General features: G+C 44.6%; 1 protein-coding gene across 2 annotated transcripts in view; it reads right to left on the bottom strand.

Moving 5' to 3' along the window:
* Positions 1-1,256: 1,256 nt before the first annotated feature.
* Positions 1,257-17,751, bottom strand: part of GAREM1 (GRB2 associated regulator of MAPK1 subtype 1) — a 100,634-nt gene continuing 84,139 nt past the window's right edge. For both annotated transcript variants that reach the window (XM_068671788.1, XM_068671790.1), the window contains 3 exons: positions 15,985-17,163; positions 10,476-10,642; positions 1,257-7,337 (listed from right to left, as the gene is read on the bottom strand). In XM_068671788.1, coding sequence (XP_068527889.1) covers positions 6,422-7,337; positions 10,476-10,642; positions 15,985-17,163 — 2,262 coding nt within the window. In that variant the 3' untranslated portion in view covers positions 1,257-6,421. The remainder of the gene's footprint in view (positions 7,338-10,475; positions 10,643-15,984; positions 17,164-17,751) is intronic.

Genomic DNA, 17,751 nt, shown 5'->3' with positions numbered 1-17,751 from the left:
GTGTTAAGCTTGCACTTCTCCAAAGGAAGAGGGCCACATTTTCAGGTCGCTCCCCAGCCTACAATCCCAACTGGTATTTACAGGTAGACACAGTGATGAGAGGCAGACAGGAGATTGGCGTCAGGGCTGATGACAGCCGTAACACACGTACACAGAAAATGCCTCCCTCCGAACAGCACTTTCCTGACAGGGAGATGGCCACATCTTGCAGTGGGTAGAGCCTTTCCACTTCACACACCGAACACTTTCCATCAGACCCTTTCACACAAGCCTGGAGCAAACTGGTGGCACCATTAAAAAAGCTAAATATTTTTCTTCCCTTTCTTCAGTGATGTGTCCTAGACAGCTTTGCTCTTGGTGAGCAAAGAGGTTTTCGTTGACTTCCGAACGCAGTTCTGCCTCCCGCCCCCGCACTACGCGCATCCTGCCTCCACACATGCTGCTCGCCTGTCCCAGATGTGAAGGTTGGAGGCAAGCAGACCCCATCTGCCTCAAATCTGAGGGCAACCACTGTGGCAGATCCTGCCCTGCTTTATTTCTCATAAACATATATTAACGGGTCCCACCACAAAACCCTCCACAACTACCGCTGTGCTGGAGAAAACTTTTCTTTTGGCCTAGCATCAGTGAGCTTTGTGCCGAAGGGGAATTTGGCACAACAAGCAGCTTATCCGCACGACACATGGATGGCTGTGGAATTGACGTTTTCCCCTGTTGCTGATATTGGAGGAAACGTAAACAGGCAACCTAGAGGAGAACATTGCTTTTTCTCTAATTCTCTCCCCAGCCAATACATGATTTAGAGACCATGCAAATCAGAAATACTTGTACATGGTCTCGTGCTTAAAAGCGTATCCAAACCACAAATGAATACATTTTCTAAAATATAGATAATAGACCGAGGGCTCAGGAAAATACTGTTTTAGGTGAGTGTCTGTTGGAAACAGGAAAACTGTGTGGCAACAAATCCTTCAGGGAATGCACAGCTCTTTTTGATGCACAGGGGATCAAGCGAAATTACAAGACAGGGAAAACCAGCCATGTGTCTTGAGAGGTTAAATGCAGAAGCCTGATTGCTCTTTTCAGTTGCCCCCATCCTACTTTGTGAACTCAGTGTTTGAGAAGCGGTTATTTCTGACTTACATTGAGGTGAGCAGGAGGATAAGCCAGTGAAATTACTGAAGGAAAAACCACCCTTTTATATAGCATGTGCAACACAAATGATTTAGTATAACAAACTCAGTACACGTTTAAAGTATCATGAAAATAGTGTCTTTAATATACAGTTTATATACTTACAATACACGGTTTAAATTTGTTCATATACATTACAGGGATATTTATTTGCACCTGGTTTAAATAATAATCTGCCTTCAGCCTTACACAAAAGCCCAAAACAGCACAGAATTCCACAAAAACCATGCTTTGTTTTATAACGGAAATGTACTAAGCTGAAGTTTTGGGGCTTTCTCTTTTCATTTTGTTCTTTTTTTTTTCTTTTTTTTTTTTTTTTCCCAAATGTTACTTTTTTGACCTACCCAAAGTGAATCTAAAGAACTAAGAACTAACAGATAATTTTAATATAATTCAGAAGATTGTCCAAGTCAAGAGAATCACTCTGCAGATTTTTGCTCTGAGAATTTGGTTATTATGCACAGAAACGGTGAAGTCTGAGCAACTTCCAGATTATCAGAAGCTTAAGACATAAAAAACAAAGAGTCACTTATTGCTAGGTCTCGACAAGGGGCCTGAATTTCCTTACTGCCCTGACATCCCTAACACCGCAAATAAAATGGACAACCCCTTGCTTCGATTAAGATTTCATTCGTACCTTCCAGTTCGCACACGGAAATGCTGCAGCTTGCAGAGCATCAAAGAAACAAGACAGGAGAGCAGGGCTAAAGCCCTTGTCCTTCCCCAGATGGCTGGTGCTTGGATTTTAGGCAGCCTGGCCCATGGGCACCCCACCGGGAACTTACAGCCTCCACTCTCCCCCTGCACACAAGAAACTGGTGCCAGCAGGATTTATGTAGCAGGGAGGCAGTCAAGGAGTTGATTCAAGAAGAAGACAGAGGAGAAAACACTTCAAGTATTTACAGACAGAATGAAAATATGCTGTTTTTGAAACAGTATTGCTATTTACACTGTTTTTCTTGAAGCTGTTGTGGAATAAAGTCAATTAAAATGGCAAATAAAACTGTTGTTTTGAAAAAAAAAAAAAAGTGCGATACACATTTATTTCAAACCCTTGCTTCTAGCTGCAAGAACACCTCAAAACACATTTTCCTTCTAATTTTGATGGACCAAATGTTTTCTGTCTCTAAATTTCTAGCCGTAGGCAATTTGCACAACACAGCAAGAATGCAAATAGGCATTTTGAGTTGATGTCAATACAACTTTGGTTAGCCAGGCAGGCAGCAATACAAAGAATCTTAATCCTAGGCACGAGTGTTTAAAGGAAACAAGCATTTCCCCTCAAATTTTCTCCCCATTCCTTCCCTTGCCCATTCTGTTTCCAATCCAGAAAAGCCCCTTTGCTAGAATCTAGCTTTTGCAGCTGAGGGCAACATCAGTACTTGTGCCACAAGAATGTTGCATAGAAAGGATGTGTTTCCTGGTGTGAGATAACGAAACAACTCCTTACATAACGACAGGCCAGAATTTTTGCTACCAAGCCCCCCAGACAAGCAAGAACCCTGATGATAATACACAACTTCAGACACCACTAACGAAATAAGCACCAGAGGCCTTGTGTTTATTTAAAAGGAGGAAAGAAATCCAAAGTTAGGACCGGCAGGGTGTCTCTAAAACATGAGGGATTTTCAGCCCACTGCGGCATGATAGGCATTCTCTGAACACAATGACTACACCTCTACTAGCAGACAAAACAGACTGGAGCCCACTTTTGGACCCTGAGGACACCCAACACAGCTCCCCCAGCAACCTGGTTGAACTCCACTCTCTCCAAAGCAAGACTTATACCCCAGGGACCAGTGACCGCCAGCCCCGGGGCTGTGCTGCCTGGGATCACCCCATGCATGGGCTGGTTGGCTTGCACCAAAGCCATGCAAGAGCCCACATCAGCACCTCAACAGCAAGCGGCTGCCATGAGGGTACCGCTCTGTTTACTGGCACAGACGTAAGCTGGAAGCGCTGCTGGTCTTTGAGGTGAGTTACAGACCACTGGATGGCTAGGAACAGAGCTAATACCACTTGCCAATGACAAACTGGAGTCATTAATACCATTATGAACTTGTGTTCAAAGCACAGACCTGGCTGAGTGCGCTATTCAGGTTAAACACCAACAGGGCCACAACCTGCATCTTGTTTAGGCTCAAAACACGTCAGTAACTTGTATGAGTGCACAAATCATTAAATGCCTCTAAAATCACAACGAGCGCCCTTAAAGGCACGTGTGGAACTAGGAAACGGATCGGCTACAAGCAGCACAAGGCGATCAACACTACAATCACCGAAGGCGAGTCTGATCAAATGCGGAGTGCTGTCTCCTCTATTCGCATCAGCTGGCAGAAAGTCCGTACCACAGGGATACTCCTCAGAGCCTGCAGATCTTTCCAATCACAGTGGGAACAATGAGGTGACTTTCCATCTTGAAGTACCGTAAGTAGTGCAGCATTTTGTACCTTTTATAGATTGAAGTCTCCAGGTTTTACACCCCACCTTTATGAAGAGACTGCGTGCTCCTCTGCTGCGGCCTGAAGGACTCCTCTGCTCCTCCCCCATCTCCAAAGTGCCACCTTCTCCTTAATGCTAGGGACTTGCTGTGGGACTGATGTAGTTAAGTTGGGCTCCTGTATTCAGGCTACCTTTTACAGTGCCAAAGGCACCAGAACAGAAGCTTCAGTCCTGCCTGGGCATTTGTGCATGATGCTGCAGTCCCATCATTCACACAACACATTGAGGTTGGGAACACCTAAATCGCTTTAAGAGGTTTGGAAAGTTAAGCTAATGGGCTGCTCAGGGCTACAGTAAAGGTCAAATGCTAACACACTATGCATAAAAGTAAGTATGCAGCGCCAAGCCAGAACAAGACTACTGGGAGGACATCGATAGCAAGTGTGCAATTAGAGGTTTCAGCTGTAGTTGTGTACCTAGGATCTGCTTCGGAAATCGTGGTACACTTCTGTGCCTTTCTACAGATCAGCTTTAGTTTGGTCTGTGGATACAGGATGTCAGTGCAGCAAACTCATGAATGCAGATTCCACCAAGGCTCTTTTTTTTTTTTTTTTTGCATGTGGAATGTTCATTAGACATACTGAGGGTTAAAAAACAAATTGACTTTAACTTGCATGTGCCTACCAACAAGCACACACATCAGAACAGTACTTGAATTTGACTTAGTCTTAATTGAAGTTAAAATATTTTAGGACAGTAATTAAAAAGCATCCAGAAAAAGCTATCGATCTGTTGCTAAAAGTCAATACATTAACAAAAAGATTAAGATTATGAACTCTTGGGGTTTTTCTATTGGGATAGATTTTGGCTCACTGCCTTCTAGTACCCACATCCAGTTGTGCTTTATTCTCTGCTTGGGAACTGGTGGTTTGCATTATTGCAAGACAAATGATGCGTCTTGGCTTCGGCATGGAGACATGACATGAAATTTGCCCAGGCAACAGAAAGCTCCACTTGCTCCACATTTGTTTTAATGAGTCCATATAATTGAGAAAACAGGGAAAATTAGACTGTCTTTTTTGTCCCTGCACTCTATTTTCTCTTGATGCTCCCACTGTGTGCCCTGGAGGAAGAGAGACTCTTTGTCCTTTCAAACAAGAAAAGCAGGTGATGGTGTCACCCCAGGCAGGGCTCTGATCTGCAGCAGGTGAAGGAGCCAGAGCAAGGTGAAGCTGCTCCAGCTTCCCTGCCTCTGACCCCTGAGGACCTGGGATATGCAGCTGCAAAAGATGAACTCTGCAGACTTTCCTGAGGGCCTCCACAAATCCTTGCCTTCAGCACTACAAAGGCAGGGGATCCTGGGGTTCTGAGGTTATTTAGACATGTTTCTGAGAGCTCTGCCAACCAACAGCAACAGACTATCAAAAGTCAATCCAATTTCTAGCCTTCTGCACGTAAATTCAGAAGGTCTCCAGGGGCAGCGTCATACCCCCTTCCCATGTCTGCCCTCACTTCTGACTGCTACTTCTGCGTGGCATCTATTGCAGCGAGTTTTTGCAACTGGGCAATTGAGTTGACACGTCTTAGTGATGCTGCAGTCCTTCCACTTTGACACCCATGTTCTCCTAGCCCACTGCAAGTAAGACAGGTGAACATCACAAGCATTTCCCGAGGCATGGCCCAAGCTCTCACTTGGCCCCTTCTTATCGGTGTGGCATGTACTGCTTCTGTTCCTTCCCACCTCTCCAACGTTTTATTTCAAAGGCATCCTACAGGAGTACTATCACCTTCCCACACAGATCCGACTCCAGGAATAGCACAGCACATGGAGCACATTTTCAGATGATTGTAACAGCAGCAGAGGAAACGTAACAGGTTTCCTTTGGCCAGTGTGGAAGGGCCGCACTTACAGGCTCCTCTGATGGATGTGCTGGCAGCTGCGAGGGGCAGGATCTGCTGGGAAGGGTCTGTGCAGGGAACTGCCTTTCCCATGAGAAAGCTGCACGACCCAAAGTCGTGCTGCTGACTGCAGCCATCTGACTACAAAAGCAACTTTTGAAATCCACAGGTCATAAACTTTTAATTGGCCAGGGCAGAGTGGCTCAGTAGGAAAATCCCCCTTCTCCCTCCCCTTTGGGCACTGAGCTAAGCAAGACTTTTTTTTAAACAATTAACTCTTTTTGTTCGAAGTAACATGGAAAACGTCCACATTACAGGTAGTCAGGAAGATACTGTTAATAAAAATATGCTGCAAGAGTAATGTATTAGTGGCACTTCACAGCAATTCTTAACATTTTCAGATGTAGTGTCAAAAACATGTTTTTGTATATCTGAACATGCTTTTTGTTAACAGAAAAGGAAAAAAGTCACAGCATGTTGCCAAATATTATTTGAACAGAAACAATCCTGTAAGAAATACATTTTTTTTGCAGTTAACACAAAACTGTAAACTGGATTGGTATGTGTCTTTCAGCATCAAATTGTTCAGTAATAAATACGAGTAAGTCTTAACAGACTACAGAGTAAGTTCCCTTAGTGTCCAGTTTTTAGCAGCTGTTGAATGTTCAGGGATGCACAAGGCACACCTCTGCAGATTCTCTACCTTTATTATCGACATACCAAAAAAAAAAAAATCCGTTCACCACTCAAAAACTTTTATCTGCATAGTAAGAATTTTTCTACTACTATTTACAGGAGGGGCTTTTAGTGCAAAAAACAGGAAGTGATGCATGAGCTGAAGTGCATCTAGCACATCTTGTACAGTTCCACTAAAAACTAGTCAGCATCACATCTTGGGCCGCCAGCCATTAATGAACTGCAGTATTTTCTTCACCTGCAATTTGCTTAGTTTAAAGTCTTCTGACAGGATTTCTTCTGTAAGCTGAACCAGTAAATTGCCATCAATCTTCTCTGTAACAAAAAATGATATGACATCTTCTGACAGCCCAATGAACCTCAGCGATTTAGACACTTCCTCTATCGAGAGTCCAGAAAGGTCTGTGGGTGGCTGCCAGGGAGAACCATCCCCGCAAGACCTTGGTGCTAACTGGAGGTGGAGGGGAGATGAGAAGGGATAGGACACAGAGAATGTGTCCTGCATGCCCTTTTTAACAAGATACTGATCTTCCAACAGGTCCGGAGAACCAGTTTTCGATTCCTCCTCAGCACCATCTATTTTTAGTGGCAAAGGACCCATGTCTGTAACTGGTTTCTCTTCGCTCGGCTTCGGTGCCCGAGGAGGTAAGGCAGGACATGAATGACTCTGCTTTGTGTTGCTGACTCCCAGAGTTTTCTCATCAGTGCAGTCTAGAGAGTAACTTGCTGACTTTGGGCAGCTGGAGATGGTGTTAGTGAGCTCTGCGGGGGTCAGCTGGGAGTACCCCGCAGGGAGCTCACACCCATCGAAGTCAAAAGTCAAAGGTGCTGGACAGTTTCTCTTTGGCGTGCCTGGAGTCTTCTGTCTGGGGTAACTGTAGCTCCTGCTTGGGTCGAGCAGGAAATCGCTCCTATTCAGGCCCTCCGCAGTTCCCGAAAAATGGTTTGGCCAAGATAACCTAGAAGGCAGAGCTTCAGTTGAAGGGCTTCCAAAAGGCATCGTGTTCTCAGGCTCTTTGGATTCGGTTTTCATCATGGTACAAGGGTAGCAGGAAACAGGTGTGCTGCTCTCGGCTGGGTTTGCGTTGTCGTTCTCTGTGACATTGCTTAAGGAACAAAGCAGAAAGGATGTAGTTAGTACAAAAAAAAATAAAATGTGGCATTTGAATAAATTCATAAATCATCTGACAAAATCAGAGGGTGGCTGTCACAAGGAAAGAATCTTTTTTCCTCTGGCAAAATGTTTCAGATTTGAATTAACAATACGTTTGAATTCCACGCTGACAGTTCTTTTACTCTTCCTACAAGCCTGACAAGATGCTGATGTACCCAAAAGCCTCATGAGGAAGACTCATGTCTTGCTTCTTCAAGCTCAGAAAAAAAAAGAAAAAAAAAGATGTCTCAATTCAGTTTCGTGTCATCTCCCAAATATTTTTTCCGCTGCTGAACTCCTGAGGGACATCACCACGGTAAAGGAACAGCCTCGTGTATACTCAAGATTTTTTTAATCCTGCATTCTATATTTATACACTGCAGATGTGTCACAGTAGGCAAAAGTTCGCCATAGGGGAAGGTTACCATTGTGCTAGACACAAGCTTGATTAACCTAAGAAATGACCAGCATTTTGGGGCCAGCATTTTCATTTGGAATTGCACCAGTGTACAGTACAGTAACACAGAGTACATCGTTGTTTATTGCCAGAGGAATATTTTTACCCAGAAGGGCAAGTAGACCTAGCTGCATTTGCTGAAATACCAGTCTTTAAGCTTAACCCACAGTAAGTTGTTTGTCCTCATCTTGAAAAAGTCATGACAAAGAAACACTTGCTTTTCAAAGGCACCTAAAGAAAGTTCGCCTGACCTACTTCCAGGCGGTAAATTAAGCTCAGCCTGTCCAAGGAAATTGATGGTTTATATCCAGGTTTTCCCAAAAGACTTAGATGCTAACAGAAGCATGCAATCTGTCTCCAATAGTGAATGTTTGCTGCTTTTATGCCACTTTCTAAAAGAGAGTCTGAAGGATTTGGTTGGTCTTTGGAATTCTGGCCAATTAAGCCAGAACACCACAAAACCAATTAACAGACTTATAAAATCCTTACCTAACACAACAGAGGGAAAACAACAGTTGAAATAATTGTTTTAATTACTCACCTCTCTCTCCTGGAAACTAATTACTCAAGGAATAAACTAGGCAGCCATTCAGTGACAGCTCAATGAAAGCTGCTTGAAGAGGGCAGCAGCTTTCAAAAAAGAGCATGGTTTTGAATAGATTGCCACAGCTTTCAGAGAGTGAAAGAGGAAGCCAACCTGGACTTGCCCAGCTCAAATGCAAAGGACAGACACATAAAAGCAGATCTAATCTTCATCACTGGAAAATTAGTCATTAAACTCAGCTCCATCATAGGCAGTTTCCCTCTCTAACCACTCACTCTCCACTCCACACTCTCCAAACTTTTCTCGTTTTCTTGCATAAGGCTGCCAGCTAAAACAGTTGAACATTAAGAATAGACCTTTTTTAAAACTCTTACGAAGGATACGCCATCCACTGGTCATCTCTGGCATTTAAAGGCCAGTTGGTGTAACATGCACATTCAAAAGCATTTTTTCACAGATCTGGGTATTGGGCTGTTCAATTCAGAGTAGATAGTCAATGAGGTGTTATAAACAACTAAACATTCAGAGGAATTAAAATGATTGATCCTGCTTCTGTTCTCTAATCCGATATTAGAATTGGGAATATTTAATGATTTAAAAGATTAATGGAATCACCAAAAACTGATGAAGTAACATAAGTAACATTTTCAAAGTGCTTCCTTACTCATCCTCCACCAGAATTAACCCACTGGGACTCAGTGCCAAAGGACACGAGAAACCTTAAATTTACAGGCATTTTGGTTGCAACCCTTCATGATCTAGAGAATAAGATCACTGATCAAAATGGCAAGACTTGAAAAGCAACTTTCTAGCAGCTTCCTCTGCAGCACTAGGTCAGTGCCACCAAAATGGAAATATCTGGACTGGACCGGACCCAAGCTGCAGATGAACATAATACAAATTTTGTGAAATCCCAGGCAAATAGTATCACCTGCATTCCTGTGAAACCGTACTTCTCATTGTTTTCCTGGTTTCTTGGGAGGCAGATGTATTGTTAGCTATGAGGAGAGAAAACAGCATTTGGTGGGCCCCAAATTCAGGGAGGTCTTGTGCTCAACCTCCTGTGGAGTAGACCTTGACAGAACTACCCAACAGACTTTCATAAAAATAAATGAGTGGCCTTGATCTAGAGTGATCGTTGCCAGATACACAACACTAAGCTGCAAATATGCGGTATGGCTTAGAAAGGCAATTCCGGTACAAGTTGTTATACCAATTACATCTAGACTGAAACAACTGCAGTGGCATTTCTGATCAATTCATAATACTTGGACAGGCATTATCCTTCTACTTTCTTAGAGACAAAATGGAAGAGATACCAAAACTAATGGCAGCAAGACATTCAAGTCTAAAAGGAGGTAAGGCTTCAAAAGCCATATACGCTTTCTCAAGGCAAAGGAAGAACACCGCAATGGTAAGGAAAGACATGCAGCCATGTAATTCAAAATCCACCCTCAATTTTCGACTAGCCCGAGTGGATTTTCCAGTCTGTGGTTTAAGTTTGTGCTGAAGTGGGTTTGATCTACAGGCTGCATGGCTGCATTTTGCTTTACCTCGCTTTGCAGTCAGTGGTGTCTGCTGACCTCTCTGTACTCCATCACACCCACCTGTAGGTTCACATATAGCTGGCACTAAACATTTCCTGATTACCATGCCCCTCTATGCCCCCATTTAGCAAGAGCTGGTTGCACTGGACGCATATAGGACTGAATTTCCTCCTGAAAACTACCTTTGAGCTGATCTGGTTGGAAGATTCATGCCATGCAAAAAATATACATAACTGCAAGGGATTTTCCACTCATACAGTCTCTGCCTTCATATGGTGAGATTAGCTACAGCAGCATGTGCAGGTATTTAATATAAATTGCTATGTCGTATGTAATAAAACATAGTTTCTGCTGGAGCTCTGCTTCCTCTTCAGTTTTTAGAAGTAACATGATAGGTTAGCCCATTTCAAGAACAGTCAGCAACTCTGACTCAGTGCTGTGCCCTTATAAACAAGCGCCTTCAGTAAGATTACCCCAGTTTCAATACTGCTAAATGTAACTTTCTCAAAATGCCAAGTGCTAGCATGAGGCTCACACACATACATGTTGTGCAGTCCTGAAGAATAGTAGGACAGAGTAGGGCTGGGAGAGCGGGTCTGTTGTCGTGCAGGTTTGACTGTGCGAGGAGGGATGGAAGGACTGGTGGAGGATGGCTTTGAACTCCGTGGAGGGACAGGGGGAGCATTCAGGAGCCTGCATTCCTCTTTCACCTGTGCAAGAGAAGAACACGTAAGTAAGCAGCTAGAAAATCTGGGCAACAGCACTCTCAGCCAGATGAAGCACATCTGGTTCAGGCTTATTCTACAAAAGGAAATAATTAAAAAGGGAGAGGAAAAGAAAAATGATGCTAAGTATATACATTTGCAACAGTATGTGGCTGTCATAAGGAAGACCAAAAGAATGCCTTATTACCAGCAGAGCTACTAACAGTCCTTTTGGGTACTTTGAAGTTGTTTGATATTCACTTATTTAAAAAGCAGCAGCAGTGAAACTATATAAAAAAAAAACCTTCCAGTAACATACAAAACCAGACAGACTGTTCCAGATATTTTACATTCTGTAAGAAGCAATTCATTAAGCTTAAATTCTATTAGTGTTGTTTATTTAGATGTAATAAACCAAGCTTACGTAATGAAAAGATCTCAGCAGACTCCGATGTTTCCTGACTTATTTAACCAGCGATATGCAGCCATCCAGCTCTAGGATAACTCCCTGCATCCCTCCCCAAGGACTAGCACACGCATCACATATTTACCAGATGCATCCAGGACTTAATCTATTTGCAAGAGAGCACTAAAACAGACTTGATCTTGGTGGTTCCTCTCAATTCTTGCCCTTTGCTCCTCCTGAGAGTGCTGCGGTGGTTGGGCTGCACCTCCCTTCCCATGCACTGCCCAGCAGAGCAGTGCATGCTCCACCAGCCGTGCTCTCCGTCCCCGTCATACTTCTAATGCCAACCTCATATAGCAGGTATGTGGAGCTGGTTTTCACTATGTAAATTATATATATATATATATATATATATATAAAACCACACCACACAAGAAAAACAACAAAAACGTCCCTTTTCCTTCGCCTTCCGCTGTGTATATAAATCATGAGCTCAAACTGGGAGACTGCAGTGTTCCAGTTATTTGGATGCTGGCATTCAAATCTGGAGCTTCAGTCCTTCTGCCACTGCCAAAGCAGTCCAGGATAAGGTTAACTACAAACTGTACAAGGTAAAAGGTGCGGAGCGCAAAAGGCTGCTCAAGTAAGGCACCCGAAAGGATTTCAAGCAGAAGGACCTCTTGTTGCTAGCCACATTTCGAGATCACACAAATCTTGCTTCTAGGTAGTAGTGGATGGTTTTGGTAAAGCAAACAAAATGGATTGGGGACTACAAGGACTTTTGCTGAAAAGCTGTATAAAGCAAAAACTACTCGTGAGTTGCGTTATGAAAATAGAGCAGGTCTTCAGTCTACATTCCTTCAGAACTGACTTTAACATTAAACACGAGGAACAGAGCCAACAGGTCTACTTACTGTAGCCAGCTAACTTTCCAGCTCATGACCGCAGACTACAGAAAATGTAGTTTGGTCCTGCCTAGGGAGGAACAAAATGCCAGGATCTATCCCCACAATAGAAATGATGAAGACCTTAATCTTGTCAGGACACACCAAGGAAAGCAAATTTACTTAGCAGGGCTAGAGGCGCGTGAGGCTACTGAGAATTAGGCAGCAGCAGATCTCCATGGTCTCCTTGGTTGACATCATCTCAGATGCACCAGAACGGGGAAACTCTCTTTGAGTTGGAAAGTTAGAGTTTATTTTTAAATTTAACAACGCTGCAGAACTAAAAGTTATCTTAGCAGTTCTGCAACACATAATTGGCAATTAAAGTGATTTAATTTATTTAAAAACAAAATAAATGCGGAACCTTTTGCAATCCACTTCAGTGCTTCCAGAACGCAACAACCCATTTAGTGCTTAAGTAAAATGGAAAATCGGGGACTGGGACATTGTAGTACATTTTTCCCTAACTCAGAACAAGACAAAATTAGAGGAACTGCCTGACAACAAAAAATACTGACATAAATCTTGCTCTGAGGGTTCTTATTTGCTCTTTCAAGAAAAAAAAAAAAGAATCAACTTTATTCATGTTTGTTATTGAATTCAGGCATAAAACTCTTCAACCATTTTAGTGCTGTGCCCCAAGGACTTTTTTTTTCTCCCCAAGTCAGACTAGGCAAAGTTAATATTGCATGCTATTGAATATATGCCCGTGGGGTTACAGGGACTGTTCAGGGGAGCTCTTGGAGCAGAGCGGACGGTCAAGGGGTTAAAGAAATTCTTTCCTGGGAAGACTACTGGCATTCAGAGGTACTGGCAGAGCGAACTGTGCCAAGCTCCTCCGCTGACCTAGATTGCAGATCAGAACTGGGCCGTAAATAATACCAGTTTGCAGTCCCAGTTGGTCCCTGTCACAAGACTGCAATTACAGCTGCCAGGCACAGCCCTCGGGAAAGGCAGCAGAGGATTGAAAAGGAGATTTTGCAGATTAAACCGACAAGAGCAAGGGGAAACTTCGCAGGAGATCCGCGCTTGCAGGGTCCAAACGAGAAGTAAGGACACCGAGGAGGGAGAGGAGGGGAAGAGCGGTGGGGTGACATGATGACTGCCTGGGTGACTACTGTTGCTACACCGAAACGCTCTTTCACCCAGCAGCACTCGATGCCATGCGGCTGCCAGACACACATAAAGTGCATGTGCAGCGAGAGCCCCGGGATTTTCACTCCCAGCCTCCAATGCTCCTTTCGGCGGCGATCCCGGTGATGGTGATCCACCCCGATGGCTCAAGCTGCTGCAAGGATTGTAGGCAGCACTGCAGCTCGTCTCATCCTCCGGGGTGCCACAAGCCCCCAGGGAGCAGTCTGGGTGACCCCCCCGCTGCTGACACTCGCTTGTGGGAGCGTGAACCTCCGGCACGGCACGCTCCAGCCCGGACACGCCATAAATCCATCAGGAAAACAGCCTCTGGTTTTATGCAGATTAGTGCTTTGGGACTGCAGCAATTGCTGATTTACAGGCCTGAATTCAGAGGGCATTTTCGTTTTCTCTTCCCCCTTCATGCCACTTTGATTTTCTGAAAGGTATTTCGGAAATACGCATTGTATCAGGCCGCCTCACCCAGCAGGTGAGGAGAAAGACAGAAGAGCTCCCGAAACACCTGAACCTCCTTTTCTCCTACAAATAGCTCCTGCACGCATATTTTAAATTTAGTGCATTGCAAGAATACAATTGCCTGCCAACCTTTACACAGAAACGCTATGGAATATCATTCTGGAGGGAGTGATGACTAAACCTCATGTTCACCAGCAGCTACCGAGATCTACTTATTCTATAAATACCCTGCAAGAAAAGCAGGCAAGCATCTTGTCAGCCCCAGCCCCCTGATGAACTCGGTCTGTCACTGATACTCACTCCAACGCTGTCCCAGGAAGCCACAGAGCTGATTCTGAATTATTATCCCATCTACAGAGGCGCAATTCTTATTTTATTTTACGAGGTTACAGCCCTGCCCACCTCTAAATGCCATTTAATAGCGTTAGCAGAAATCAGTTCTCCTGCATGGCGAGGAAGCTGTGCAGAAACTGCTGACAGCACTCATGGCCATCACCTATCTTTGGTAAAACAGACAGCAAAAATGCAGGAGACAGGCGTGCACCCCAAATGCCACCCAGAAGAGCTCGCTGTGCTGCAAACCACCGGCCTTCCTCTCTGCTCCTTGGCCCTGGCCCTGTTGTTCCTGTGGTCCCGCGCTGAAGCGGGTCAGCTCGCAGAAATCAGCGGGGAACTAATCGTTTTCCAGATCCAGACCTGGCTCCCTGCCCAGGCGCAGGGGTGCCAGAGCCAGCGCAAAACAGAAGCCAGGACCATGAGGCTGGGAAAGGAGGAGGAGGAGGAGGAGGAGGAGGAGGGTGGGATCAGCCCCGTGGCAGTTCACATCAGCTCAGGCTGCCGGGGAGCCTCGTCCCGACACGGTGCGAGCGGGCGCTGCTCCAAAACCATCTGGACAAAGCTTCGGCTCAGACCTGACCTCGAAGGCAAGGAAGCACTCTTGGGCTCCAGCACTCAGATATAACACGTAAATGCTCTTTGTGCTAAGAAGACGTAGTGTCCTGACTTCCCTGTCTTTGCTGAAGCTGCTGCGGATGCTTTTTGGGGGAGCTTTGAAGGGCTGCAGTTGTGCTTTCCCCACCTGTGCTGGCCGTTGTGCCTTCCCTCTCCTCACCGCAGCTCCCCAGCGGCTGCACAGCCTGGTGGTGGGAGCAGCACGTTCGTCCACTGAAAGCAAACCCAGCACAAAGAAATAAAATGGTTTTCAGCCACGTCAGGTTTTCAGCCTGGCTGTGACCTGCCTCACGATGGAAAGGCTGCTGCCAGCACTGCCGAGACTGTGAGATTGCAACAGCAAAGGGATGGGGTCACCACAGTGTGCTGCGGTTTGGTGAGCCCCAGCTTATTGTTCAGCCATGGTTTTGGAAATACTGCGAAATTTGCAAGCGGGATGTTTTTATTTAAACTCCATCAAAAAACTGCAAAATTGATTTACCGATTTGTTAAATAATAACTTCTGTCAAGATTCATTTGATCTGAGTGTGTATCATTTAATCTTGCTAAAGATCCCTAGACGCTCTTTTCTGGGGGAAGTTTTCTTCCTTTTTTTTTTCTTTTTTTCTTTTAAATAATGTGTAGGACAATACCAAGGGACAATGCAATGGGTGGATTTTCCACCAAACCCACACAAGCTCCTATAGGCACAACATTTTTATATTTTTGCCACTGAAGTCTACAAAACATTTCAGGTTTGGAAAAGTGATTTCTTCCAAGTTTTCGTTAGAAACCCTTGGGCAGGAAACACATTCTGTTTAAAACTGAGTCTTCTATAAGGCTAATTTCTTAACTCTGAAGAGTTCCTATTTAGACATACTTTCCTTCAATAAACACTACAGAGTGATTATGTTAGCTCTGTTTTGGTAAAATGTGGTTGAGGGTAACGACACTTAGTAGTTCCTCAAATTTAGCAGGGAAGACAATCTCTCATTGGCAAACATTGCAAGTCTGTAAAAATTCTAGCTGTCATTATTACAGCCTGTTAATCAGAGATGCTCACACTAAGGTAACCTGTGGCAGTTCCAAGTGGGTTCGTGTCCCACACACATATTCATGTCCCACACACTTCATCCATGGAAAATATGAGAAAACAGAACACATGTAGAGAGATGATGTTGAAAGAAAGGGAAGGCAGTGACCTAAAAATTCTTAGATCTTGTTTGTAGAAGCAAAAAAGCAGTAAATATCACTTGGAAGTATCAGGTTTAAGATACAAGATCACTTATATTAAATATAATCTGATGCTTTATAGGACTTACAGTTGGTAGGAGAGTGCACATCTCCTACCATTTCCTTGCCCTGCATGTGCCCCAACCCCATCGAAGTCTTCTCTAAAGAATTCCCAAGCAAACATCTGCTGAAAAAGAAACAAACCAACATAAACAACCCTGACTTACTGCTTCAGATTTGGGAGGCACTGGAGGTGGAGGTAGGGAAACATCCGAAGACTTTGTTGTTGCTCCGACGGTCCCAGGCACAGGAAGAGATGCAGTACCGCACTTTGATCGGAAAGACCCTCTGTAATTGTCACATTTGCTCTTCTCACTTAGCGAGCGAATGAGAGGCTGCTCTCCAGGCTTTCCAGAGCCTTGGTCCAACCACAGCTCTTCGTAAGGAAGCTCTGGTTTCGTAGGCAGAAACATCGATTCCTCGCTAACCTCAGGAAAAAGGTAGTCGCTGCTACTGTCCCCAGAATCCTGGTACTGAAGAGCATCGTGAGAGAAGAGGGCCCACTCGTTACACAGATCCCTGCAGCCGTGCAGGTTTACCTCGCTATTGCCGTGCAGGTTGTTTCCGTAGACGCACACCGAGAGCCGATGGAAGGACTGCGTGAGCTCGTCCCGTGCGTAGCTGAGCGAGTTGGGCACGTGGGTGTGCCCGCTGCACCGGCTTTTCTTCGGGCTCTTGCAGTCCTCGTTCCAGTCAGCTTTCACATCGCGCACGGCCCGGGAATACTCGTCTATGTCGAACTGTTCCTGGCATATATTAAACCAGTGCTGGATGAGGGACTCGTGCCACAGCTCCCCCTTCACAAGACTGTCAGGTAGAGTGAATTTTGGAAGCGTCAAGTGCAAGGGAAAATGCATGGGAATAATTTTGTTGCCACGAAGCACGCAACAAACCACCACAGTCTTGGTCTGAATGTTGACGAACTTGTACCTGTGCCCTTCACGGATAAAATGCAGGTCGTAAGGGTTTCTCGGTGTAGGACTCGGCACAGTCACGTTAACAGGCAGCCTGGTTTTTTCTACTATATTGCGAATGGTGTGCTCACCTTCTTGCATCTGCACCTCCAGCGGGCTGCGGGTGCTGAACTTGCCCTTACACTGGAACGGGAGACTGATGCTTTCATTGGTCCTGTGGTTCATGCAGATGAGGCAGGGCATTTTGCCTCTGCCGAGCTTGCTAATTGAATTAAGTTTCCCAATTTTTTTGAAGATGGTGTTGAGTCGGGACTTCTCCTTAGAAGATTTTGCATAAAGGATTTCTGCTTGCCCCATTAAAGTCAGCTCATCCCCGGTGCTAAGGGTGATGTTGTAAACTTCAGTGTCTTCATTGCATTCACCTGAAGCCACCTGCAAAATAACAATAAAAAATTGTTTTTCCCTCACCGAAGACAATATTCCAAATCATATCAAACCTACTAAGACTGGACTTAGGAGAAACCAATTTCATTTGAACAGCTGAGTAGTCAAGTGTGAAGTGTTTAACCCAAAGCTTGGCCCAGTAACTTTTTTATTGTTTTACACTTTCTTGCTTTTTAGTTTAGGAGAAGCAGCCACCTGGAACTGTCAAAGAAGGCATGAGAACAAACATATCCAACTTCTAAAGAAAAGACATATCCCAGCAATTCAAATTCATTCGTATCATACAGCTTTGAGAGAGCCTGTCTGGATTCACTTGCATATCTTTTTCCACCCCCCTTGTTTTTGCTGTAACTTATTTGCCAGGCTCTTGAGGGAAGCAAACATTTTTCTTCCACCATCTTCAGCTCCCTGAGGAGCAGAGAAGGTGATCTCATCATTACAGATGAAGCATATCCCTTTGATATAATCTCTTCCAGGCTAGGGCGAATGACAGATGACATCTAGTCCCTGAAGGAGAAGTGAAAGATATTGGTTCTGTCCCACATGCCTAACTCCCCCTCTGCCTTGCTCTCCCAG

The sequence above is a fragment of the Anas acuta genome, chromosome 2 (assembly GCF_963932015.1).
Source record: "Anas acuta chromosome 2, bAnaAcu1.1, whole genome shotgun sequence".
NCBI classification, from domain to species: domain Eukaryota; kingdom Metazoa; phylum Chordata; class Aves; order Anseriformes; family Anatidae; genus Anas; species Anas acuta.
Note: the sequence above shows the minus strand (reverse complement) of the source record. Positions and strands in the feature narration are given on the sequence as shown.